The 25,828-nt window shown below is 37.6% G+C and overlaps 3 protein-coding genes across 7 annotated transcripts in view; 2 read left to right on the top strand and 1 right to left on the bottom strand.

Moving 5' to 3' along the window:
* The window catches only part of LOC105437221 (peptidyl-prolyl cis-trans isomerase G-like), a 32,718-nt gene extending 17,554 nt beyond the window's left edge, over positions 1-15,164 (top strand). Inside the window, exons 7-20 of one of the 4 annotated variants that reach the window (XM_031000408.1) lie at positions 917-946; positions 1,474-1,619; positions 2,426-2,642; positions 3,170-3,304; positions 3,671-3,746; positions 4,337-4,464; positions 4,802-4,975; positions 5,430-5,873; positions 6,571-6,684; positions 7,118-7,246; positions 7,605-8,960; positions 11,761-11,895; positions 12,416-12,541; positions 13,141-15,164. In XM_031000408.1, the coding sequence (XP_030856268.1) occupies positions 917-946; positions 1,474-1,619; positions 2,426-2,642; positions 3,170-3,304; positions 3,671-3,746; positions 4,337-4,464; positions 4,802-4,975; positions 5,430-5,873; positions 6,571-6,684; positions 7,118-7,246; positions 7,605-8,960; positions 11,761-11,895; positions 12,416-12,541; positions 13,141-13,333 (3,403 nt within the window). In that variant the 3' untranslated portion in view covers positions 13,334-15,164. Of the gene's footprint in view, positions 1-916; positions 947-1,473; positions 1,620-2,419; positions 2,643-3,169; positions 3,305-3,670; positions 3,747-4,336; positions 4,465-4,801; positions 4,976-5,429; positions 5,874-6,570; positions 6,685-7,117; positions 7,247-7,604; positions 8,961-11,760; positions 11,896-12,415; positions 12,542-13,140 lie in introns of all 4 variants that reach the window. The other 3 variants (XM_031000410.1, XM_031000409.1, XM_031000407.1) reach the window with 3 other exon arrangements.
* A 1,883-nt stretch (positions 15,165-17,047) lies between these two features.
* Positions 17,048-23,271, bottom strand: LOC115919396 (translin-like). The gene is made up of 6 exons (XM_030973068.1): positions 23,085-23,271; positions 22,163-22,256; positions 21,397-21,493; positions 20,515-20,630; positions 19,720-19,799; positions 17,048-19,113 (listed from the first exon to the last, which is right to left on the bottom strand). The coding sequence occupies exons 1-6, from the start codon at positions 23,154-23,156 to the stop codon at positions 18,847-18,849; spliced, it is 726 nt and encodes a 241-aa protein (XP_030828928.1). The 5' UTR covers positions 23,157-23,271; the 3' UTR covers positions 17,048-18,846.
* Positions 23,272-23,403: 132 nt separating this feature from the next.
* Positions 23,404-25,828, top strand: part of LOC100892118 (serine/threonine-protein kinase ULK4) — a 30,664-nt gene continuing 28,239 nt past the window's right edge. Inside the window, exons 1-2 of one of the 2 annotated variants that reach the window (XM_031000382.1) lie at positions 23,404-23,510; positions 25,512-25,772. In XM_031000382.1, the coding sequence (XP_030856242.1) occupies positions 25,535-25,772 (238 nt within the window). In that variant the 5' untranslated portion in view covers positions 23,404-23,510; positions 25,512-25,534. Of the gene's footprint in view, positions 23,581-25,511; positions 25,773-25,828 lie in introns of both variants that reach the window. The other variant, XM_031000383.1, reaches the window with a different exon arrangement.

Below are 25,828 nucleotides of genomic sequence, written 5' to 3'. Positions count from 1 at the left end.
ATGTAGGCTATATAAACTAGGTAAGATGTTTGAATTAATCATAGGCGTAATAGTCAATTTGAATGAGCGGAATCTAGTCAACATCTAGACTATACATGGTTTACATGTATATCCAAAGTTGATGAAACAGGTGAACAGAGTGACGTAAAAGGATTGTAAGCAACTGGACGACCTGGAAGTAATTGTTATCCTTGATGCTTAAACGGTATCGCTTCACCTCTAATCTGGAGAGAATGTTTTCAATTATGAGGCAAATCATGAAGGTTATATATCTTGTAATGCTATTAGTTATCAAGGTAATGGGTTGGAATCATGAATTGAATCAACAGGTTATCCGATCAACTTGAGCCGTACCTGATTGAGTTGAAAAGAGAATATGCCATGATGTATTTCAGTTGTCAAGAGGGGTCCATGAGCGAAGAGAGAAACTGCTGTACTACTATCCATGAATTCCATTTAAATTTCAGTAATTACGAGTCTACTTTAGGTCACAGTGTTTATTGAATATACATCATTTATGTCTGATGTCCCTCTTTGTTTGTCTGCCCCACCCCAACACACACTCTAGCTCTCTAGCTCCCCCCTCCCCCTTTCCCTCACTCTCATACTGCTAGCTATCACCTCTCCATTTTGTGACAGTCACAATGTTTTATAATGTTTTCCTTATTTTCTTTCTCATAGTCACACACTTCATTTTGTAGAAGGTTTTTTTTTTTTTTTTTTTTACATCTCCTTTCTTTTTTCCAATCTGCATTTTAATCATTGCTTTTTCAATTTTTGCTGAAGAATAGTTCCCAATTATGATACTAATAACAGATTAATGTAACTTTTCCCTCTTCTTCTTCCTCTTCTTCTTTTTCTTCTTTTTCTCCTTGTTTGATTTTCATTTATCACACATCAACCATTCTCACTACAGAACAACCAAGCAAGCTCCTCATTTGGATGGGTAAGTTAAGGAAATAGTTCTCTCACTCTTCTTCAGATGTTATGTGACTCAAAATTGTGATTGCTAAGAAATAATTGTAAAGCCAGACTGCACTACTTGTAGCTACTTGCGCCCTCTATATAGCCAACAATGCCTAAGTGGAACCCGTTGATCCCACATGGTCCCCTTTTTCTTATGTTAATTGAGAGCTGATTTGATGAGATAGCCACCTGTCAGTGACCATGCAGGGAGGTCTAATCCCTCCTGGCCAAACTAGTGCAGAGGGGCTTTAAGATCCCAAATACAAAACCAAACCCTTACCTTGACTACCATGTTTAGATGAAATAAATGTTTTAAATCAGTCGGAGGGAAAATATTAGTCATTTCATATACTTTTCATGATATGTAGGAATGTCATTTTCTAATTGTTCTTCAAGGAGCTTAGTGAAAGGATCAATTCTTTTATTATGCCTATTTTTAATAATGCTAAACATATGTAGTTTGCTTCAAATTGACTTTATACTGTATTTTCTTTATTTTGCTTCTAGTGTCCATGTTGTGTTTGGCGCAGTGTTGCAAGGTCAGGATATAGCGACTCAGATTGAGAATCAGAGGACCGATACAAAGAATAGACCACTGTCTGACATCAGGATCACCAACTGTGGAGAACTGGTGCTTAAAGTCAAACCAAAAGGTGAGAAGACTGTAGTACGTCATTCTGCCACTGGGCATAACAAAATCAATCAACATTAATAGGCTAATGTCTCTGTGCCTTGAAATGTAAGGAGATGACCAAAGTTGTGTGACTATGAAGTTTTATTGTCACGAAAATATAAGTATGTTGAAGAACCAATATTTTCACACCTTGTCTCACCAAACCTAGCTTGATATGTAGCTCTTTAATGCATTATCAAATGATTATCAAATTCACCAGTAGGGAGCAATATACTTTTCTTCTTGCCTCAGGATTACAATGAGATATAGATATTAGAGGGCTATTTATAACATCAGAGCAGTATTTTTATCTTGTAATGTGCATTTACAATGTAAAGAACACCGATTATTTTGAGGAAGAATCTAAAGTGACTCGGTAACATTGTCTCAGATTCTGAAACAAAATCCTGGATTTAGCTCATGCTGCAATCATAATTATAAACCTTTAGGTCAGTCAGGAACACCATAACTCTTACAAGCCGATTACCTGTCTGATTATCAAGATATTTATGATTGGAAATAGAAATCAAATTTTCTGTTTTCCTAACGGTTTTTAAAACACTACAGTCTATTGGGAAAATGAGTATGGTAAAAACGGTCACTCAAAGATTTTTACTCTTTTGAGGCACTTCATCATCATTTTGAAGTGCAATTTTTTAGGGCTTCAATATTACACCATTTCACAGACACTGATAACATGTAGAAAAAAGGAATCTCAGATTAATCATTGTTAAACGATGCCTTTAAGGTGGGTTAATTGAAACTTGTCTTTGATGGTAGTGGCAGAATCCAAGAAGAAGAGGGAAGCGGCCAGTTCAGGATCCGACGTGGCTTCATCAGACGAATCCTCAGATGGAGACAGTTCTACCACCACCACCGACTCATCGGAGACGGACAGCGAGGAGGAACGCAGGAAGAGGAAGAAGTATCGAAGGAAGCTGAGAGAAGCCAAACGGAGGAAGAAAGAGAAGAGAAGGAAAAAGAAGGCAAAGAAGATGACCAAGTATGTTCAGAGATCAATGGACTTAATGATTCATAATGTGCTCAAAACAAAAGCAAAGCTTTAATTACTGTGTGTATATGTGTTATTAATTTATTTTTATTTTATTTTATTTAATTTTTTTGTGGGAGGGGGAAGGAATTTATGTTAAAAATTATTAATACTTTTGTGCTATTGGCTCATTATTTTGCCTTCTTTCCTTGTACAAGTACAATTAACTAAATTATTCATACCCCTTATATATTTGATGTTTTTTTTTGTTTTTTTTGTAATTCAAGAATGAAAGGTGGACTGGTTGAATTAGCCCCCAGTTTAATACTTTTAGATGTTAGCTTTGATATCATATGCCACATTCTCAAGAAACAAATCGTGACAATTAATTTTGTATGTACAAATTTACTAAACTTCACAATATTTTGCACCAAAACCCTTGAACTGCAATTTTACCACTACCAGTCAATATCTTTAATAACAATTTATTAATTGTTGCTAAAAACATTTACCTGTAAATTTTCCCATTTGTGTCACAGGGAAGGTCAAGCTGTTGTTTGGGAGACAAAGGAGATCAAGAGTGAGCTGTCTCATGTGACCATCAACCCCGAGGAGATCCCGGAGATACCTACCAATAGGTTTCTCATGCGGGGTATGCCAGACAAAGAAAAAGAGTAAGTTATTTACTTCTCCATTCTCACATGCATTTAAAGAGAAGGTTGAGTTCTGGGAAGAATATCTGTGAAAATAATTTTTGACCATTATCATTGTTATTATGCAAGTGTGAAAGAACATCAGATAAAAAATGTCCTCTGAAAAGCATGGCTCTTCAAATGCTTTCATTTTCTGAATATGGCATGTAACAACTTAAAAATCGGGACAGATTTTCATGGCACATTTTATTTAATGAGTGTCGTAGTTTATTCATGTGAGGTGGTCTTGTGGTAGGCCCTATGGTCCATCTACAAAAGGACCACGGATCAAGCGTGAGTAGCATGGCTGGTGATGTTGTGATTTTTCATGTCTTTCTTTGAATCCAGAGAGGCCACTCAACAGCTTCAGCACCAAAGGTCTGTGGATGCCTTCGGACGTAAGATTAAAGGGAGAGGTCAAGTGGTATGTCATACTTTTTGGATTCCTTATCACATTGTTGTAAAACCTTGAATATTTTTAGTTTAATTCTCTTTTGTGTGATAAAGCGGGCTACAAATATCGGATAAGGTGGTTGACATGGCGTATAAAAAGTCTTACTTGCACGTTTATGGCTGTTTGACTAGTAAATGACAAAATTGATTAACATGTTATGTATATGGGTGTTATTTTAATAAGATTTTTTAAAACATTTATTTTTCTATTTTTTCTATTATTTGAATACTTGTTTGATATGATTTGCTTTTACACATATTCATTATGACGTTCTTCAATGATTATTGATGACCAAGGCCATCCAACAAATTTTTCTCTATTTATTTTTAAAACGTAACAGAGGGTGACCTTATGTTTTCTCTTTACCTTGTTTGATTATGTAATCAAATTTTGCAGGACATCTTTATGAAGAGTGAGTATAAATGTAGTAGTTTGATTATCATGTAGATTGTATTGTAAATCATTTAATGATAAAACAATGTGGTAATGAGATGATGTATTTCATGAAAGAATATATCGAGTGCATGTTCTCACTATCCTTTATCCGTCTCTTTGTGCAGCGATATAGAATGGGTAACCCTCCCCACTGGCGAGCAGAGAATCGTAACAAACAACAAGAGAAGGGGCAGGGGGATTCCTCAGCCGCCCGTTGGGAGATGGGTGGAGCTTTGAAAGATGCCAAAGCCAAGTAAGTTCTTTTAAAAGCTAGGAAAGAAAACCCCTGTTTTCCTTTGATTCCTGAGCACATTTTTAATTTAAAAACAGGACAAGAAATAAATTATCATTGTACTTGTATAATATTAATGTATAATTTTTTTTTAATCACAAACATTGTATTGATATTAACTTAACTCAAAATTAAGTTGATTTAAAAAAGAATTATTTTGGTATTAATGGTTGAAGAGTATATTTTTGTTTTAATGATAACTAAAACATATTTGAAATATAAACATGGAAAAACATGTCAACCATTCAATTATTATGAGAAAACAAATATTATTGAGGTAATTGTTATGTTTTTGCAGGAAGAGACGGGAGAGGCCCAGAGAGGATGATGATGATGATGATCATAAAAGAAGAGATAAATACGGAAGATTTGACAGAGAACAAGACACTGATTCTGAGATGGAAGAAGGGGAAGTAGTATCACAAGATTCTATGGAGTCTCGGAAGAAAAAACACAAGTCCAAAAAGCACAAGTGAGTGTCTCGTCATTTCGCAATATTTATGGAATATGATATTTTCTCAAGGAAATTCGGTTACTTTGAAGTAATCCATTTGTATCTTGTAGTAGTTACTTTTTATTTTGTTACTCAATGCTTTAGATGTGTAATGGTAAATGAGCTAGCATGTTGATAGGCATGTTAGCCTTCACTTTAATGGAAGACCTTGACCAATTGCACTCCTATGCAAGCCAATATTTTATATATTTCTACTTCATACTGGCCTTTCTTTTGAGTGACGTTTTGTGACTGGGAAAAGTATATAGAGAAAGCCAATGCAGAAGTATAAGGATTTCCGCAAACCACTAGATGCAAGTGAAATAAATGCATACTTGATATATTGAGCATAAAACTATTTTTGTAAATGTGTGTTATGTTTGATTGTAATGATCATAATTGTTCTATTGTCTACATAAATGAAATCACTTAGGTCCCATAAGAGGCGCGACAGTAAGAAAAGTGGAAGATATCACAAGAAGTCCTCATCCCGACATCGCACCACAGGTGAACTTTATTCCGACACGGAAGAGGAAGAGGAGGATCGCCCTGAACGACGCTTGTATTCACGTTCTCCCGACAGTCGTTCTCGCTCGCGGTCACGCTCTCGCACGTCGGACTCTCGGGACAGGAGTAGGAGTAGGGGGAGGAGCCAGAGTAGGGGCAGGAGTAGGAGCAGAAGTAGAGGGAGAAGCAGAAGTAGGAGTAGAAGTAGAGATAGGAGCAGGGGCAGGAGGGATCATAGAGAAAGCAACAAGGAGTCGTCCCATTCTTTCTTGGCATCAAGGTTCTCTAAGACATCTCACGCCCATTCAGACAAGTCGGAGAGCCCACTCATCACCAGTGCTGTCGCCCTGGAAGATTTCAAGAAGCTGAGGTGAATATTGTAATCTTTCATTTTCATTATCTCGAATTAAATTTGAGAAGACATCAAGTTGCTTTTAATGTGATGAATTATGTACACTCTACCATGTATGCTTCAGGCTGTATATATTGACACAGTTTTGCAAATATCAGTTTGAATGATAAAATAGAACGTTGCAAGATGAAAACAAAATACTCTCAAATATATGAATTTTTCAAGACAATTGTAAGCAAGCGTACATTTAACTGTATTTAAGTCAGATGTAGAGAGTCATATTAGAATTATGGACTTATAAGCTATGAAATGAGATACAGAATAAATTACAATATTGTTTCTGAATTTGATTTGTTTAAATAAATTTGATCTACTATTATATCATCTTCTTTTACTGTGCTTTCTAAAGAGCAACCTCTTTTTGTGCAACCGATCTCAGTCTTAAAGATCCAAACAAGGAATACTTCAAGATATAAATTTCCTGAAAGCATGGAAACTTTTCATACAAGATGTTTCAGTAGAATCAAGTCGAGGGGTCAGTGACACAAAGACGTAACTCCATTTTGGCCATTTTGAGAAAATTCAGTCTCCTGAAAAGCCCACATTTTTCTGAACATCTTGATATCAAATACTCATTTGGGCAAAATATGGAGTTACGTCTTTGTGCCACTGAACCCTCGAAGTATCGTTTTCTGTTGATGTTTTGCCTATGCAGTAAACCTGTGGATGACACTTCATCGGAAAACGATAGCCCACCACCAACGCATTGGAAGCCTGGTCAGAAACCACTCAACACACGTCCATCGTATACCAGCCTAGATATCATGAGGTAGGAAGGAAGACTTGTCGTTGAATCATGATTGTGGTGTGTAATAACCAGGATGATAATGAGTTCCAGCATCGTAGACTTGCCAATTGCTTCCAAATTTAAACCTTGGGGGGGGGGGGGGGTGTGTTTCACAAGGATCCCAATTCGAACTTAACTCTAAGTTGGATTTACAAGTTATGGAGAGCCATTTGTAGCCTTAAAATAAAACGTATTAAAAAAGTATTTTAGACTTTTTATTAATTCCACATCAAGAACATGAAATCTCCTCGATATTAGAAAACATTTTTGGTTTGACTCATCATTTTATGCCTTTTATAAAAACTTTCTGCTTTGCATGTCTGTATTTTTATCTGTGATGTCTTTTAAAAAAAAATCATCTTATTGTTAGGTAATGAAACTAATTGTAGGAATCTTTCGTTTTCTTTCCTTGTAGCCAAGCACGCAAACAAATAGAGCAGTCAGGAAGGGGTAGTAAGCTTGTGAAGAAGGCTTCGCCTCCTGCCCTGCTCCACAAGAAATCTCCTTCACCACCACCAACCGCAGCATCATCTAGAAATGCAAGGTAAGAAGATCATGTCATACTTGATATAATTTAAGTTTAGACGATTTTGTCATTGATCTACGTTGAAATTCTACATAATGTTAACTGGATGTTGCTTCGATTTCCAAGTATTTGTTTCTTTGACCTTCTTTTTGTGTTCTGGTGGTGTTCTTTAATCATTCTTATATTTAGGGAATACCTTTTGAAATGTTATCAAATAATTAAGGTCTGCTTCCTGTTACCGTACTTTACAGCTTTCAGAAGTGAGTCTTTTTTTAATGTCCAAATTGGAAAATGTGTGAGTGAATTATTGCCATGCAACTGAGAGGGTGTGAAGGTGAATGAAGATTAATGGAGTGTTTTTAATTTCACTATGCAGGTCTGTGAAAGATGACAGGTCTTCTGCGGGTGCTGTTGAGCGAAGGCAGAGTGGTGGTCATCCATCCTCGAAGGCTAAAGAATCATCCACCAACCCAATACTATCTAGGAAGCACTCCCTAAGTCCTCTTCATGGAAAGAAAGATGCTAGGTCCTCAGAGTCATCTCATAGTTCATCTTCTACTTACGATTCAGTAGATGAGGAAAAGATGTCTCCAGAGCGAAGAGAAGAAAAGAAGTCGTCAAATTCCTCTAGGCCGCTTCCTGTCAAGGAGGCCTTCAAGTGGAATCCACCCTCTGAAGATGATGAAGCCAGTCCTATTATGATAGAAAGTGAAGATGACAAAAATATGCCACGTTTCCGCAAAAAGAAAAAAGGAGAGGCTTTGGATGCCAGCAATAAGCAGGAGAAGACCAATGGTAAAAAGGACGGAGAGGATGAAGGGTCACTTAAGGACAGACTGGATACTCTGACATTTCAGAATGAAAGGATAAAGCAGTTTGTCTCCACTGTCAAAGAAGATGGGAAAGAGAAAATCAATAAAGATGTGGAGCCAGAGGTTACCAAAGAGCAAGATCAACCAAGTAGTGCTTCGGTAGAGATCCAGTCTCCCAGCTCCTCTAGTTCCAGCAGTGGCTCTGGAAGTAGTGATTCAGAAGAGGAGACGGAAGGAGACAAGAGAGATGATGTGAAGGAGAATGGTAATGTGACAAACCAGGAGGCAAAGAAGGAGGAGCAGCCTGTGAAGGAGGATGGGAAGACTGAAGAGGAGAAAGGGCAAACGGCATTTCCAAATCAACAAGTCAAGATGATGTGGAAGAGCAGGAAAAGCCACGAGAAGCCGAGTAATAAGATGCCGAGTCCTGTCCATGCAGAACACAAGAGGGCCCCATCTCCCAGCCCTAGAAGCCCACCCACCAGCATCCAAGTCATGCACGACAGCCCCAAAACCCCAGACGGCAGCCCCAACCCCCAAACCCGACCCAGCATCCCTCATACCCCACCCAGCAATGTCCAAGCTGAGCCGAGCAAAGCCCAAACCCCAACCATCAAATCAAGTTCTCTGGCTAGCATCACTCAGACGCAACCCAACAAAAGCCACACTCCTTCCAGCGACAAACGTATTCCAAAACGAAATGGTGAGCACCGGAGGAGGTACAGTAGAAGTAGAAGCAGAAGTGGCAGATCCAGTAGCAGAAGCAGCAGGGGATCGAGATCAGGATGTTCAAGGTCACGGAGTGGGTCCAGCTCTCGCAGCAGAAGCAGGAGTCGAAGCAGGGACGATAGCAGAACCAGACGGAGGCGTTCTAGGTCCGATTCTAGAGATAGAGCACGGCACAGGTCACCGAAACGAAGGTGAGTAGACATGTATTACATTGACTAAAGAAAATAATGGAGCTTACGGATACATATAGTTTTATATTTGTTTTATAAGAAATACATGTCTTTGACAACATAGTGATCTTGAAACATGCAGTCCTTTATCTACATCATTACTGAATACAGTGCATGTTTTTCTCATTGCTATAGAACATGACCAGTTTCATAAAGAAAACTGGCCAGCTTTACACGTCACCTTTACAGAAAACACAAAATCTTGAATGTTGCTACTACTGAATTGAATGATTTTGTTGATGTTCACATATATTTGTACCTGTGATCTGTCACAAGTTTGCTGGAAGTGTTATGTAAATATTTGTTGACACATCTGCTTTTATCTCCCCATTATACCCCTTTTTCCATATATCTGATTGGCTGGCTTTTTCATCATGTGTGAGGTAAATTGTGAGCCCAAAGTGTATCATTTCATCATGTGTGCATAACAATCCGTTGTAAATGAGTTAAATGTTAGATTCATTCAGTGTGTAGATGAAAATATAATTGACAATTATGTCTGAATTTAAAAAAAACACCCGAAACCCTTACCCAGAACTGTACTTAGGCAACTTGGTCTTTTCACACGAAGAAAGGGTGTAATCATTCTTGATCTTGCTACCATTTCAGATAGAAAACCTTAAGGATATTGTATGTGCCAAGACTAAAAACAAATTTGACACTATTTGATAGGTGATACATAATCTATGGCCTGATTTAACCCTGTATGAAATACCTTTGCACTCATGTTATGATTGGGTAGGGAGAATAGTTAAAATCATACATATAAATGCGTTCAGGACTGAATTGGCACCAAGAAATAGATATGATCTGATTTGTAAAAACATTAAGGAAAACATTACAATGATAGAATCGGGGGGGGGGGGGGGGGGGGGGTGTTTGACTGGGCAACCAAGCAAGGTCTTAATTCCCCCCCCCCCTTCAAATAGGGTCAATGCATATAAACAGAGCTGCCAACCATTCCGTTTTTGGCGGAATTACTCCATTTTTTCCTCCAATTTACGGTATTACGTTTTTTCTTCATAAAATACGTTTTTTAAATATTTTTTCTTTTAATGTTTTTTTTTTTTACAAACCGTACGTCAAACAACTGCCCTAAAATGGTGATTTGATCACAAATTCAATAGAAAGCAAAAATTTAAAATATACTTTCAAAAAGAAAAAATATTCTCAAAAAGAATGAAATGCCAATAATACCAAAATAACCACCAAAAAAAATTCCTGCTTGTGAGGAAAAAACAGCATTATGAAAGAACATTTCTGCATTGGAAGTGTGTCGCGCATGGTTGTAAGTTTCGTTTTTATGAATTCCTTTTTTTGCTTGAAATTCCTTCTTTATGCCATCATGATTCCTTTTTTTGGTCGCACAAGGTTGGCAGCTCTGCAAAAAAACACTATATAAATCATTACACAAATACTATCTGTGATGGGGAAGGGGGTACTGGGTAAAATAGGGGTCATAACCCCCCCCCCTTTTTTTTATGTCAGGCCAGCATCTACTTAAACTACTTGGAGGGGGCGTGGGAATGTTCTGCACTAGCACCCTGTATCAATGTAATATACTGCACAAATGGTCTGTGGTCATTCATGAGAAAATAGCAGGTACTCTCATGTTGTAGGTACTTTTACTTTTTGCATTAATATGTTTGTAATTGTGTATAGATTAATTATTAAGAAAATATATTAGACCAAGGGTTATGTTTCCTAGGATTTAAGGATCGCTGGATCGATATATTGTGATACATTTCTTTATGTACTTAACCTTTACATGGAGAATAATATGTTTGTCAGAGTACATCATTTGCGTTTATGAGAAGCTCTTGCAGATTTCATTTGAAGTACTGTATTCCATTAATTTTGAAGCATACACTCCTAGTTTTTAAATAAATGGTCAAGCTCTTTAGTCTTGCAAATATATATATACTGAAAGGAAAAAGATATAGACAAAAGTAACCTTTTTTCTCCTTTGTGTCATATCTTCATTGAATTTTAAATGGTTTGCTCTGTTAATTTAAATTGTAATCTGCATATTAAGGGAGCTTAGCAAAATCAAGTGGCATGTATTACTGCAGTTTGTTTACGAAGGCACCCATGTGCTATATCATTCCCCTCCATATGAACATTTTAGCCACAGCAGGCATACATCAGAAGTAGTAATTCATGTTCTAATGAAGGCAAAGCCTGTTCAGCTAGATCTCAGATGAGAGAAATACGGTATTCAACTGACCGAATAAAGTACTGTCCATGATAGCAACAATTTACAAGCCTTTCTATTCTGCTGAGCTACCCATTACCCCAAAGTTTTGTTTCTTTACATTTGTACTAACACACTTCATTCTAGAATACTAATTGCAATTTTATGTTCACATGAAACAACATTTTAGAACAGAACCATCTCATTTTACTTTATCAGTGTAAATTGTTGTTTATGTCTGTTGAAAAGAGAAGATGTTTTTTAAGTAATAAACTAAAGCCCCAATTGATCATTTAATGGCACCAGGGACTAAGGTTATTGTCTGAACTACCGGTAGTGCGATTTTCATTAGATAGAGGTACTTATTCTATTTATTCCCCAAATGAAGGGAGATTATGTACCCTTCATGAGAAATTGCCATTTATAATGATGAGTGCACATCACAAATCAAATGCTTGTCAATAGTAACCAAGTAGCAGTGAAGAAGCTTGTCTAATCACATGCTATTAGAGATGTCTATTTATTCTTGCTCTCACCAGATACTATTTTGTTTGTTTTCATGTGCAGGCATCGCCACTATTCCTCTTCTTCATACTCGTCATACCGTAGTAGGTCCAGGTCACGTGATCGCAGTCGCCGCTCTCGTAGTCCTCGTCGAAAGTCATCCTATGGCCGTAGCAGAGATAGGCACAGGAGACGATCGTAAGAAGCCTTATCATTTTACCTATTAATAATTTCTCTTGCGAAGGCTAATATGCAGTGATGACCTTTGCAAAAGGATTGAAGATACTTGGGGGAGGGGGTGGGGTGAGCTCGTACACGGAAGAATCCAAGCAAATGGCTTCGAAACAAAAACAAACAAATGAGGAAATGGAGTCGAAATGAAATAATTTTCATACTTAGTTGTAAGGTAGCAAATAGTGTCATCAAGTAATTTTGCTATAGATTTAGTTGTCTGGAGGATTCTAAAATTACATCTCTATATTTTAATAGTGGATTAAATGTAGTGTCTCCTCATAAGAATTTCTTGTAACAATTTTATTATGTGCAAAGTGTATCTGTATAGTTTCCAGAAAAAATGAGTTATGTATGGACAAAAAAAAGTAATATCTTTGTTAAAATTTCTGTTGGAAATAAAATAAATATGAATATGAATATGTCTCCAGCAAGTATGAAAAAAATTTGACAAGGTTTTGATTTTCACCCTGTGTTTGTCTTTCAGTCGTAGCAGGTCTGACACAAGGTCACGTTCAAGGTCACGCTCACGCTCAAGGTCGCGTTCAAGGTCACCCTATCGCAGGCGTTCATCTAGAGGGCGACATTCCAGGTCCAGGAGCAGGGGAAGAAGGTGAACTACTCTTCCATGTGAAATGCATGAATCAAAGCAAGGCCCTGCACTCACAGTGTTCCAAGTGTAACCACTGTGAAGTGATGAATTTAGAATCTTAATTAGATATGACCCATGAAAATCGGAACATTTATGAGTACCGATACCTGCTAATAATTTTTACTTGTACCGTATGCATGGCATATGGCAAAAAATTTCCTTTCGTGAATATCATCAGAACCATTACAGCCTCTTTGAAGAAAAAAAATCAGACTATTCAGGTCAAGATCTTTACAGATTTAAAAAGAGCCTAAGACACAGAGTTTTAAAGCCTCTCTGCACTAGTTTGGCCAAGAAGGATTAAACCTCCCTGCATGGTCACTGACAGGTGGTTATCTCATCAAATCAGCTCTCAGTTAACATAAGAAAAAGGGGACTATGGGGGACCAATGGTCACCGATTAGGCATTGTTTGCTATAGAGGGTGCAAGTAGCTATAAGTAGTGCAGTTGGGCTTTAAGATACATATCTCTACAATACTTGAAAGATCTGTGGATTTCGATGTGTCATGTTTGTCAGCAATAATGACCAACATTATCCATTATTCCCTCTCTTGGGCAGGTCTAGAGAGAGTAGCAGACGTCATTCTGACGGACGCCATAGGAGTCGTTCCCGTAGCCCGCGTCTGAGTTACAGCAGGAGTCGTAGTCGTAGCAGGCGTAGACACAAGTCTCGCTCACTATCACGCTCTTTTGACGACCAGGTTTATGGCAGGCGTCGCAGATCACGTAGCAGATCAGTTAGTAGTCGCTAGTGGGGGGGGGGAAGGCTGGCTTAGGCTGGGGGTAGATGTACTTTAATTAAATATGAAATATTTTCATTTTAAAAAAAAAGTTTTTATTTTCGTTTTTTTCAATTACTATTAAATATTTCAGAAAAGTGTTTGTCTGGCCTATGTACATGTTTTTCAGCTTCTTTTAATGATTTTTAAATGATGGAAAAAAAAAGGTAGCAGAACTTTACTCCTTTTAGCTACACTGTATTTAGTGGTGGTCTGATGACTAATGTAATGTGAATGGTTGTTGTATTCTGTTGATGTTTTGCCTCAATAAGAAACTGAAAAACAAGGCAGTTGGTTATTTTGAATGAAAGTGAACTACATGAAAAGTGCTATACTTTTGATGCTTCCCGTTCAAGAATTTTAAGATTATTTTAAAACTGGACTTTAAGCGAGTTGATGTGTTGAGATGCACATTACAGTGATAAGAACCTTTATAATCTTTCAAAAAGTTTACTCTAATTATTTGTATAAAGACTCATTTGCTTTAGAAATCTTTCAGTGAAGAAGACTGTGAACCTAGTACTTGTATGAGAAAAACAGAATTATTAATGTCTGATTCGATGGTTAATAACTACCAACTTAAAGTACTATCATGCTGAAAATGTGTTTCCAGTTAAAGTAATGGACACTAAATGTAATTTAGATGAAGACTAGCATAAAAGATGACTACAGATATTTTCTTCATATATGCAGCAGAAACTTTGCTTACACAGTGCATCACCACATTGTTTGCAAGTGATTTAATTGGATCGAAGGCTAAGAGGCAAAATACATGTCTTTTTTTTGGGGGGGGGGGGGATTTCAGTCTGATACTTGCCAAGTTGGCTATGCTTTGCCCCATTTCTATTTTAATACCAGCATTACAGAAATGAAATGTTAGTAATATGTTTGTATGACCTTCGTCAAAGCTTATAACCCTTCAGATAGTTCAGACTAAATGCAGTGTAATGGTTTTTGTTAATTTGTTTTCACATGAACCCACTATTGTGTTGCCCTTGAAAAGTTATCAAATTGATGGATAATGTAACATATTCAGTTCGTTTGTAAAATTGCAGCTTGCACTATGTAAAAAAGCTTATGTATGTACATGTATGACGTACAATTGAAGGCAAAGATTTGTGTGCATTTCGTTTTAATTCCAGATCCTGTTGGTTGCTTTCTTTCATTGTTTAAGTAATTATGATTCAGGTGCAAAGAAGTATGGCATTTCTTGCAAAGTGTTATAATTGTATATGTTTGTAGTTCTGTTTGGTATGGGTCATGAAGCTTTATAACGAGTTGTATATATTGGGAATCGCCTTGATTAGTTATATGGTACATTTTGGGAAAGTTACTGGCTATGGTTGTAAATCTTTGAGCAAAATTGTAATGTAATTGGCAAGATGAGGTTTATTTGAGTAATTTGTGTTTTGTGTTTGATATGTCCTACTGTAACTGAAGTGTAGCATTGGTAATTCTACAGTGGTTAGACAAAGTATATTTAGAAAAAACATTGTTTGTACAATCTGGACAAGTTTTCCAGTTAAAGTCACATTTGCCAAATTAGGTGAAAGTTTCCTGTAAGTTCCAAGATGTATATGTCCAATTTGATTGGAATGTAGAAGGATATTCATGTTTACATTGTCAGTAGAGTAGTTCAGTTCAATTCAGTTTAATTGCACCTGAAGCAAAGATAAATCTCATCGGGTTTCTGTAGTGTAGAAACAATGAACTTAATTAGACCCAATATTTTTTTACGATTCATGTTATAAATTGTTTGTCTTGGGAAGCCCTTGTTTGGTGAATAAAATTAGTTTCAACGTCACTTTCTGGATGGATTTGGGTAATCTTTTTCTTTTATGCATTACAGGCAATTCCCATTATCAAGTGACTAATGTATTTAGTATGGTGAAAATGTGAAGGAAAAACTGCTTGTTCCAATTTGTATGAAGTTGTTTAAACAACCAGTATGTTGGGCAAGTCTCTTGAGTTATAAATTGTGAAAGGTACAACATGTACCGTACTTGGGTGAAAATGTACAGGACAATTTACAAATGATGCACAGGTTTGAGTGCGTTGCGGCCGTCAGATGGTAAAACGGTCTAACTCGAAAATCGCTGTTCTGAGAAAAATGACTTTGAAGTTTAGAGGTTTCAGCTTTTTTAGGAGATGGGTATAATCCATTTTTAGCAATGGGACAAGAAAAAGCATATTAAACACTGATAACTGAAGAATTTTGTGCTTATTTGGGGTTTTAATTATAAAATAAATGAGATTTTTGTGCAGATAGACTGTTTAACCACAGCACATGAATACAATCCCACTACACATCATACAATGGTAAAATGGTCTATCTTCTAGAAAGATCATAAACACTATTGCCGTACTACTAACTCGAAGATAGACCATTTTACCATCTGACAGCGATGATAAAAAAAATCTCAATTCAGAAGGTTAAAAGGTTTATGTAAAAGATAGCTCGTTTTACCTCCAAACGATATTACCGGCAATGGGCTAACTCAGAGATAGACCGTTTTACCAACAAATCTGAAGGAAAAATACAAAAAAGTACCAAGATAGCGGAAATTATCTCTAAAAGAAGACATGATGGGATTTTCTCGATAGCACCATTGGAAATAGCGCCCTCACATTACCCGGAAAGTGAATTTACCTCAAAAAGTCAAAATTTCGAGTTGGACCGTTTTACCATCTGACGCCCGGTCGGTAGGGATTGTGTGCACAAGGTACCTTTGAATGGTTTGAACCCACAAATTAAACCTGTGCATCATGTTTTATAAGATGGGGCCCCAAAAATTGTCAAAAATACAAAATTTTGTTATTTTACAGATTTACCAGATGCATGGCAAAATCATGAAATTTAAAAAAAAAAAAAAAAAAAAAAAAATTGTCAGTGCACATTAAACTGTAAATTAAAGAAAAAAATCATTAAAACAAAATTATAGAATTTTTTTTTTTAAACATTATAATTATCAAAAAACACAAAAAACAAATAATTATCGATCGCCGATATCACGTGCATCCAGTAAAAATAATTACATGGTAATTGACCATTCAGATTCTACACATCTTATCATCATCAATAGTGATCTGTCAGTTTATGACAGGTTAAATGGCCACTTCAAAATTCTGTACATATTTAATTTCTCATTTTTTTTTTTTTTTTTTTTTTGGGGGGGGGGGGGGGTGGGTGGGTTGAATTAAATGACAATATTTTTGAAGGTGAACAATGGTACACCGTGTTGGCAATGGTCAGAAACGGAGCTGATCTTGGCTTGTTAACACATTATTTATGGGAACGATTACCTAAACTCTTCAGCTCATATTATTCGGAGATTCAAAACATCACATGTTGGCATTTTTTTCTAAAGTAAAGATATTAGATTAAAGCAACTTGTGACTAGATCAGTCGATTCTTTAGCTTAGTTTAGTGAATTCAATTACCTCTTTAATTTCCAATCATTACCCATTTAAAGCCTGTCTGCACTTGTTTGGTTGCAATGTTGTCTCATGTTCTGTAGAATATCCACTACCAATAAACAAAGTAGATACGGTGATTGCAGAAAAACATTTCTTGAAATACACTCAATAAAGCATAATTGCAACACAAATCACTCAATGCACAATCCTTATCATTTTTTGTTGTAAGTCTTCAAAAGCCTCTTAATAATTCACAACAGATTGACAATGTAGTTTGATAAACCACTTTACATGCATTTTATTCAAGTTGTTCACTTTTGTCTTAAACAATAATTGCCCTCAGGCTTGGAATGGCTTCCTCTATCCACTCTCCCTTTCTCCTTCCATCCTTGCCCCCCCCCCCCAAAAAAAACCCCACTCCCGGTACTTACGCCCCTTGTTTGGGAACAAACATGTACGTCCATAAAGTAAGGCTCATCTCGAAGCGAAAGACAGCGGCATATGGCTACCACTGGATATAATGCAAGACCAATTGGGCAGGTTGGGCAAAGGTCTCTGTCCTTTCATATTCAATATGCCTGAAATCCATCTATCCCTTTAAGCTTTCATGTATGACTAAGTATGGGAAGAACCATTGCAGAACACTTCTGAGAACAAAAAGACCTATTCTACGGATGATAAGACTAGATAGTATCTTGGCTCTTTTTTAATATACCTTTCCTTTCTGTACTTACTGCCAATATTACACAGTGCATTGTTTCCAACAAAGTTAACATTCTCCTATACTGAATTAACACACTTTGTCAGGTTCCTCAACATTACTCAAATGTGCCTAATTAACCGTTACCATCGTTTAGATAGTTGCACTTGTATTTTCTTTTTCTGGTGTAAGGAATCGAGTAAGAAACATAATTCTTCGCACAATTGAAGGGAAATCCAACCTTGATAGCAAACTACTCAAGAAGAAGCTCAAAAATCAGAGAAGCATATTTGTAAAAGTTTGAATGAAATTAGACCAAAATTGAGAAAATCATTTTTGAAAGCTACAATCACTGTAGGTATGGGCACTTCAAATTGGCTGAATCAGGAATGTCTCACAAAATGTCTCACAACCCACAAAATGACTAAAGTTTAAAATTTACAAAAAATGTATGACTTGGGGTGGTCTTTTCTTTTTAGATGACCTGTAATAATTTACTCCCCATAATATATTATGAGTAGTGCCCCAAGGGTGAAGGCACTTGGGAGAAAAACAGAAGTTAGCGATATTTTGGTACAAAACAAATGGGAGACTTATCCATCACTGCATCACAATCACAATTTTTTCTCCCAATTTTCTTATCAGTGGTCCTATTTATTTTAAACTTTCACCATTCCGTTACTCAGATTTTCTGCTCTCATTAAAATGACTTATTACAAGGGTTGGATTGCCCTTTAAATGTGTAGCTATGAGGACCTAGAAATATCCGAGGGTCACATGAAATATATATTTTCTTTATGGACTAACAGATTCTGTAATGTTTTGAATGCCAATCCCACATCGGTATTTCTTTACAACTGAATAGCACACACTTATAAACACATGTATAACCTACGGGAACACCCAGTAAGAATCTGACATTCATGACAAACTTCATTCTGGTTTCTGCCTCCACCCTTTCAATTTAAACCAAATGCATTCATCAAAAGGGTCATTACGTCTGATTAAATGTTGGGCCTGGAATGTTGGACAAACTACAATAATACAATAAAACATCTTTCAAAATGGAAAACAAATTGATGAACAAACAAATAAGACAGGGGGCAACAGTAGTCACTTTACTTTTAAAAAGGGACAGGAAAGATGCCAAAAGTGTAGTTTACTTTCTACGCTCAAATTAGTAACCATTTTCTCTTCTTTTCTTATAATGTATTTTTAAGTTCAGTCTCTACCTCATTCTTTCAAAACCGATTTTGTCTGTCAAACTAATTTGCATTGATGCACGACGTTCCTGACTTCCTTCCCATCTTGCATCAGCCCATACCATCAACACTTCTTCCTCTCTCCAACTCCAACGTCACCTCCACACTCATTTTTCTCCTTGTGCCGCCGCCGTCTCTACGAATGGATCCGCCTTCCCATCTTGGGCCGCAGGTCTGAGACCGCGGATAGAGATATCGTAGACCACCTCCTCTATCTTCTTGATGTCGTACTTGAGTCCGTCGAATCGCTTGCGAAGCGAGTCGTTCTTTAGATTCAGTAGCCTGAAACCAGAATTCAACTCTCCCATGAAGGCCGAGATGCGAATGGGTCTGCTGTAATCGCCTGATGTAACGCTATTGACTGCCAGTCTTGACTGCAATATGAATACAGTCAAAGAAATATAAAAAATACTTTGTCAGATAATTGCAGAAAATAGATCCATGTGTATCATGCAAGCAGAGGAATAGAACACAATATCATAGCATTTATATACATGACAATATCTAACATTTTAGTATAACTTCATACAAATAGACAGTCCATGTATACCACATCAGTAGCAGATCTAGGGGGGGGGGGGGGCCTAGGCCCCCTTCTCTGGCCCCCAAAACAGGTAAATTTAACCTTTTTGAAAATAAAAAAGAATACGGGCCCCCTCCCCCTGGCGCAAGGGGTGGGGGGGGGGGGGGGAGGGTGCTGATTTGGCGCTCAACATTTTCTCAAGAAATAGGCCCCCTATTTGGCCCCCTCCCTTGCCGCCGGCTGGATCTGCCCCTGTATCACATAGGGAATGGTTGCAGAGATGAAATTTCAATCATTTTTTTAAAACTCTAACTTAAAACTCATTTTCGAAATAAGTACTGTAATTTACATGTCTTCATGCTTCTCTACCTTTGGAAATGAGTAAGGAATAAGTAACTAGTACAAATACATGTACCATACATAAATCATTTTTTGTTGTCTTTGGTTCATCACTTACCAATTCATTTCCTAATGATAACACGCCATGAAGGAAATCCTCTAAGTCGATGTGGAATCCATCAGATTTCTTCACAGTAACTGTGAAAGATGAGGATAATCAAGAATATATTACATGAGTGAGGGATATAAACTTGTGTACTGGTACCTTGACACCTACTTTAACAGGGGAAAATAGAAATCTGAGAGGTATGTCTGAGAGGTATGAGAGGTGTGGGAGGGGTAACAAGAAAAGGGGGAGGCAAAATGATGAGGTACGAAAGGAAGTAAAAGAGACAGGGATAAGGGAGAAGATTAGAGAGAGAGAGCAGACTGAGATGGTATGGACAAGTGAGGAGGAAAGATGAACATGATCTGACTAGATGAGAAGGGAAGTTAAAAGAAAGAAAGACCCGGGTAGAGGTGAATAGATTGTATTAAGGAAGACGAAGAGAAATAGACTTTGAAATGGCTACAGACAGGATGAGATGAAAAGCGGTAACAAGGAGACCCGACCCCACATATGGGGGACCCACAGTTTGATGATGGTGGTGGTGGTGGTGGTGGTGGTGGTGGTGGTGGTGGTGGTGGTGGTGGTGGTGATGGTGATGGTGATGGTGATGGTGATGGTGATGGTGATGGTGATGGTGATGGTGATGGTGATGGTGATGGTGATAGTGATGATGATGATGATGATGATGGTAAAGATGATGATGGTGATGGTGATGATGATGATGATGGTGGTGATGATGATGATTGACCAATGAGCAATCATTGCCACTTTTGCCAGAACACATGCCTGAAAACACCTACTTACCTCCCAACAATTCTGCTACCTCCTCTCTCGTTGCTAATCTTTCATGTTCAAGGAAGATGATAAGGGAAGCTGAGAAGGCAAGTCTTTGAATACCATACTTCCAGTGATCATGGAACCTAAACAACATAATGAGAGAGAATTAGATTAAAGATTATCTTTAGCTCTGGTATGGGAATCGCATTTGAGAAATCATGGCTATAATTCATTCTGGATTATTTATCCTGCATTAGATTGGTTGTTTGAACTCGTAAAATAGACAGAAACTCAAAAAAACTTGCTGGATATCATCTTCAATAAAAACCACAACTCTTATTTGGACATACATGTAGTGAAGCACATGGGGTCAGGCCTACTTACCTGGGCTTAAGTTACTGATGTTTCTATGATTGTTACTCAGCCCCTACACATTTTCTACCCAAATCGTTGGGCATACGGTACATCATTTATTTGTAATCTTGAACATTCAGCCATAATTTCTTCTTCTTCTTCTGATTAAGTTTGCCTCCTTCAATTGACTGAAGATCCTCACAAACTATGTGTGTGTGTGTGTGTGTATTTACCGCAATTTACATCCATTTAAGTGCTATTTCCACTATAATACAGTTTATTTACAAATATTTACAAGCTCATGTATAGGATGGAGGAAGACTAGCCACTGTCACCAGTGAGAATTGGTTTTTGTATCACTACCAGAAATCAAGCTTATCTTTAACAAAGATCAATTCCAAGAAGTTTAAAATGCAAATCTCATGCTGTGGTAGTGTTTGATCATCGTTTTTTTTTTCTTCCCCTTTACAATATTCAACATACTTACAGCTCAAATCAATAATATTATATTATACATTTTCTGGATGGAAATCACATGTATAAATAAACACATACCTGTAATATTCATCTACAGGAAAGGCAGCAGCAAGGAGAGCTATTTTTGATCTGACTGTCTGAAACAACTCTCTACTTCTCTTGCAAATCTGAGGAACTAAAATTAAAAAGACTTTTTAATTTTTTTAATATACATAAGTCAATTTACTGTCGAGTCTTCATAATATAAGGGCATCACTCCATGAATCCATACCAGTAATTTAAAAGCAAAGTTTGGTCACAAGTTCTGCCTTTTTAAATAATTAAATACCAAGCCCAAGAAAACTTTGACAAAATGTGTGTTAATTTGCTAAGATGAAATTGTATAAAATGAGTTAATAATTGTGTGGTTGTTGTTGTCGGTGGTAGAGGGTGGTCAGGCACACATCCTGAAATCCATTTTATGGCAACTTTCTTTCCGTAAATGCACAGATTATTAGTACATCTTAAATTTATGATAAAAAATCTCCGTCTTTCGACCGTTAAGGTCTGGACTCTCCCTTTAAAAAAACAAAGAAACTGATGTGATTTCCATGACTACATATAATAGTTATACTTTTTAAACACGAAAACAAACTACTTTGATAGAGCAATTTTGTATTTTAATCATAAATTAGACGGATCTGGAATATATCTGTAACAATTTGATTTCAAACTAAAAACAAATTAATTATATATTAAAATAGTTTAATACACAAAGTAACGAAGAGCATTCAAATTAGAAACAAGGGTCTATGTTAAATCATCTCATCTCCTTCAATAAAAAGATCATACAGTTCGAACAAACCTTCTTTAATTCCACTGCCCTGATGAATGGCATTCAGTACAGTCATAATCTCTCTTCCGGTTTGCTCCAATTCACGAACAATGGTACGAATCTCCTGCAATGCAAAATTTAAGGGAAAGAGGCATTAAACTATGAAAAGTCAAAGCCAAGGTATAAAAATGAGGACTATCAGGAATGGGTGAAGAATATAAATAAAAATGTACTACATGTCTGTAACTAAAAGTACATGGTCTACCAAGTACAGTTCTTCTTTCTTTCTTCGGCTTCCCTTCCTTATTTCTTCTTCTCAGCTCTGAGCTCTTCTTTATCAGTAGGGGCACTCGTATATCCTCGTATACGCAGACAAAGTGCATCCTAAAAAAAAAGGATCGTCCGCATTTTCAAGGATGTTTTTTTCCTTTGGAGCTCTGCGGGTTTTGGGTTCCCGATCCGCACGCTGGCTATGTAAAAAATAAATTCTGCATAATCATCAAGAGAAACGGATTCCGCGTAATCATCAAGAAAATCATCACAGATATTTATATTAACCATTTTTTGCATCGCCAACACGCAGATCGGAAATCAGAATTGACAGAAAAAATGAGGACGATCCTTATTCTCAGACCCCCCCCCCTCTCTCCTCCTCCTCCTCCTCCTCCTCCTCCTCCTCCTCCTCCTCCTCCTCCTCCTCCTCCTCCTCCTCTCCTCCTCCTCCTCCTCCTCCTCCTCCTCCTCTCCTCCTCCTCCTCCTCCTCCTCCTCCTCCTCCTCCTCCTCCTCCTCCTCCTCCTCCTCCTCCTCTCCTCCTCCTCCTCCTCCTCCTCCTCCTCCTCCTCCTCCTCCTCCACATCAACACATCAAGCAATGTGCATACTTCAAGTTCAACTTGTATTGTATTGACTATTGTTTTTAATATTTTATTTCAAAAATAGCCTCGGTCTTACCTCTCTTTTATCTTGCTCCTTTGACAAATGTTCATTGAATGCTTCGAAGTTTGTGCTGATTTCCTCAGCCATGATTAGAGTCTACCTAATAGCCTAGGCTCAGTAAGAGACTTTAAAAAGAGTAAGAAAATACTATCCAAGTCAACTCAACTATAAACTCAGCTCAACTGCAGCTGCAGATAAGTTCAACGCGTGCGCTACCCGCACGTACCGGGGAAATCCCTATGCACGTGCTAGTATACCGGTAGTGCTTGCTCGCGCTCAACTATAAACAAGCAGAAATGTTAATACCATTTTCCATTTGCTTTTCAAAGATACAGTATCTTCAGAAAATTAGAAAATATTTTGGAGCGTCGCTGCACCAGGGTAACTGCTCTGCTTCTTGAAAGAGAATTTGCAGTATTAAGCTTGATTTGGGAATGAATTGTAAGCAATGAATAGATTACCTATATATTGACATTTGATAATTCGTCTTAGCTGCTTGTCCGGGTGTTATGTAAGAGAAATATTATCGTGTGTTGGTTGGTTAGAGTTTTGTCTTTTGAGAGTCTGCCGTCGACGGCTAGCGCTGTGCAACAGTGCAAGTGTGATCTCTGTGGAGGCTTTTTTGCGATGTTTCTGGTTAACTCACTGATCAATCTGGTTAACCTTCTTCTTCTTAGTTGATCCCTCCACTGTTTTGGAGATTCCTGGAGTCCAAATAAAATAAATGTGTATAATCCGACCGGTTAGGAGCTTTGGAGAGTCTTAGAACGAGAAGCATCAATTTTGTGTAGGAAAAAGAGCGATAGTAGAAGTAGGTTATTATGAATTTCGGAAGGCAAGCATGGATGCAGGGGTAACAGAGTAGCAGGAGTAAATTGCTGTGGGTCATCAACAACATATAGGTTAAGACAGATGGGATAATCCACGAGGCATTCCTTGACTTTGCTGATGAAATCCAGACGGAGATGAGCCAGGTATGAGCAGACTCCAACAAAGTGCTCCACTGTCTCATCGTTGGTTTTACAAAGGGGGCATGTAGAGATAGGCGATTTCTTAAGCGTGAAAAGACGGCATTGTATCAAGTAAGTACATGTGAGTAATTGGGCTCTCACTATAAGAGCTCTTCGGATGGGAGGAGATGATGCATTCTTTGGATATAGGAGATTTGCAGAGGGTAGAGTGATATTTATCCAGAACTTGAGAGAGGACTTAAAGCGGATTCCTTGTAGAGTATTGTGTTTTACCACCAGGATGACTTTGTAGTTGATCATCCTTTTCCATGTTGAGTAGAGGGGTGGGTTCGAGACGAGGCTTTGGAGGTCTGGAAGATCATACTTCCTCAATGCCTCTTGAAGGACCAGTATTGAGGGTGTATGCGTTTTGAGGGCATCTAGGAATGTTCTGAATTCAAAACGGCTGTGATCAAGCTTGATGAGTTGACCTAAAAGCAAGAGCTTACCAAGATCAATTTGCACTGAGACTGGCAGGAGGTTGGTGAGCAAGTAGACAATCTCATCAGCAGCAGACTTCGGCACCCCTAATATCTGTTTGAAGAGATGTGATTGGGCCCTGTCAAGTTTCAGCAGCATTGATTTTGTGAACTTGGTTGTGGACGAGCCATGTAGCATTCTCGGAATGCAGAAGGTTTTCCACAGATGGGAAACAAGTGTAGGGATGAGGCCACCAGTATAAGCACCAGTACCAGAGAGGGCATAGAAAGTTCGGAGACCCGTTCCGATGATATTGTCTGTGGGGTCATAACCAGAAACATCGCAAAAAGGCCTCCAGTTCAATTTTGTGTTTCTTCCTTCTCGTGAGTCTTACTCGTAGATCTACCGTCATAGATTTTTTCAGGGTTGCGAATCGAAAGCAAAAGATTTTTTTTTTATTTATCATTCATGAGTCATGTTTTTGTGTTGATGAATTGCATTAATAGCATGATTGAACATGAAAAAGAAATCTCCACTAGAGACTCTTAATAAAGGCTTATTTTGTCAAAATTTGAGCAAGAACAACAATGTTATTTCCACAAGAAAATGCAGCGATGTCCTCCTGACATGGCAAAAACTAAGGTTCCCATGTCTATGCGATTGTGCGCACTCATTTCACTTAACATGTTTGCGACTTTTGACATGAATGGTAAGCATTTCATGGCTTCGGAATGAAAAGTATACCTAGGCCTCTAGTTACTTTTTTCGGAAGGAATACGGATCGCTATAATAAAGATGGATATTTAGTGTTGGCTGCATGTTTTGTTTTATCAGAATGACACATTTACACATTATGAGCAGAGAAGGGCGCTACACAAAGATGGGCACTCTCTAGCCATACCCAAACTTCTAAATAATCGCATAGTTTCTTTGGCATTATTATAACCTTGATCCAAAAAATGTAGGCTATTTTCTTTGTAATGTCTGATCCTCATTTTTTGTTTTTCTAAAGAAACAAGATCAACAGCCAGTGAGATGGAGAATTTCGTCCTTTACGATGAGATTAGACAGACTGAAACCTCAACGATGTACAAGGGGAGGAGGAAAGGGTCAGTGAACTTTGTGGCCATCCACTGTGTTGATAAAGCAAGGAGGTCAGAGGTTACAAACCGGGTCAGGTTGACCCATGAACTAAGCCATTCCAATATAGTGGAGTTCTATGAATGGTATGAAACAACCAACCACCTGTGGCTCATAGTGGAGCTCTGTACAGGTAATTGTTTTGCTTGTGTTTTTGCTTGTGTTGTTTTGATTTTGTTTAATTATTAT

This window comes from Strongylocentrotus purpuratus, unplaced genomic scaffold, assembly GCF_000002235.5.
Source record: "Strongylocentrotus purpuratus isolate Spur 01 unplaced genomic scaffold, Spur_5.0 spur5_scaffold_6, whole genome shotgun sequence".
Taxonomy (NCBI): domain Eukaryota; kingdom Metazoa; phylum Echinodermata; class Echinoidea; order Camarodonta; family Strongylocentrotidae; genus Strongylocentrotus; species Strongylocentrotus purpuratus.
The sequence above is the reverse complement of the archived record's forward strand: the minus strand, read 5'-3'. Positions and strand labels throughout refer to the sequence as shown.

Excerpts from the sequence above, each read along its gene's own strand:
- LOC115919396 (XM_030973068.1), bottom strand. The coding sequence starts at position 23,156 with ATGGCTGAGGAAATCAGCACAAACTTCGAAGCATTCAATGAACATTTG. Across the intron at positions 20,631-21,396 it reads CCTGTAGATGAATATTACAG|GTTCCATGATCACTGGAAGT; the intron begins GTATGTGTTTAT and ends TATGTTGTTTAG. Across the intron at positions 19,800-20,514 it reads GGTAGCAGAATTGTTGGGAG|TTACTGTGAAGAAATCTGAT; the intron begins GTAAGTAGGTGT and ends CATCTTTCACAG.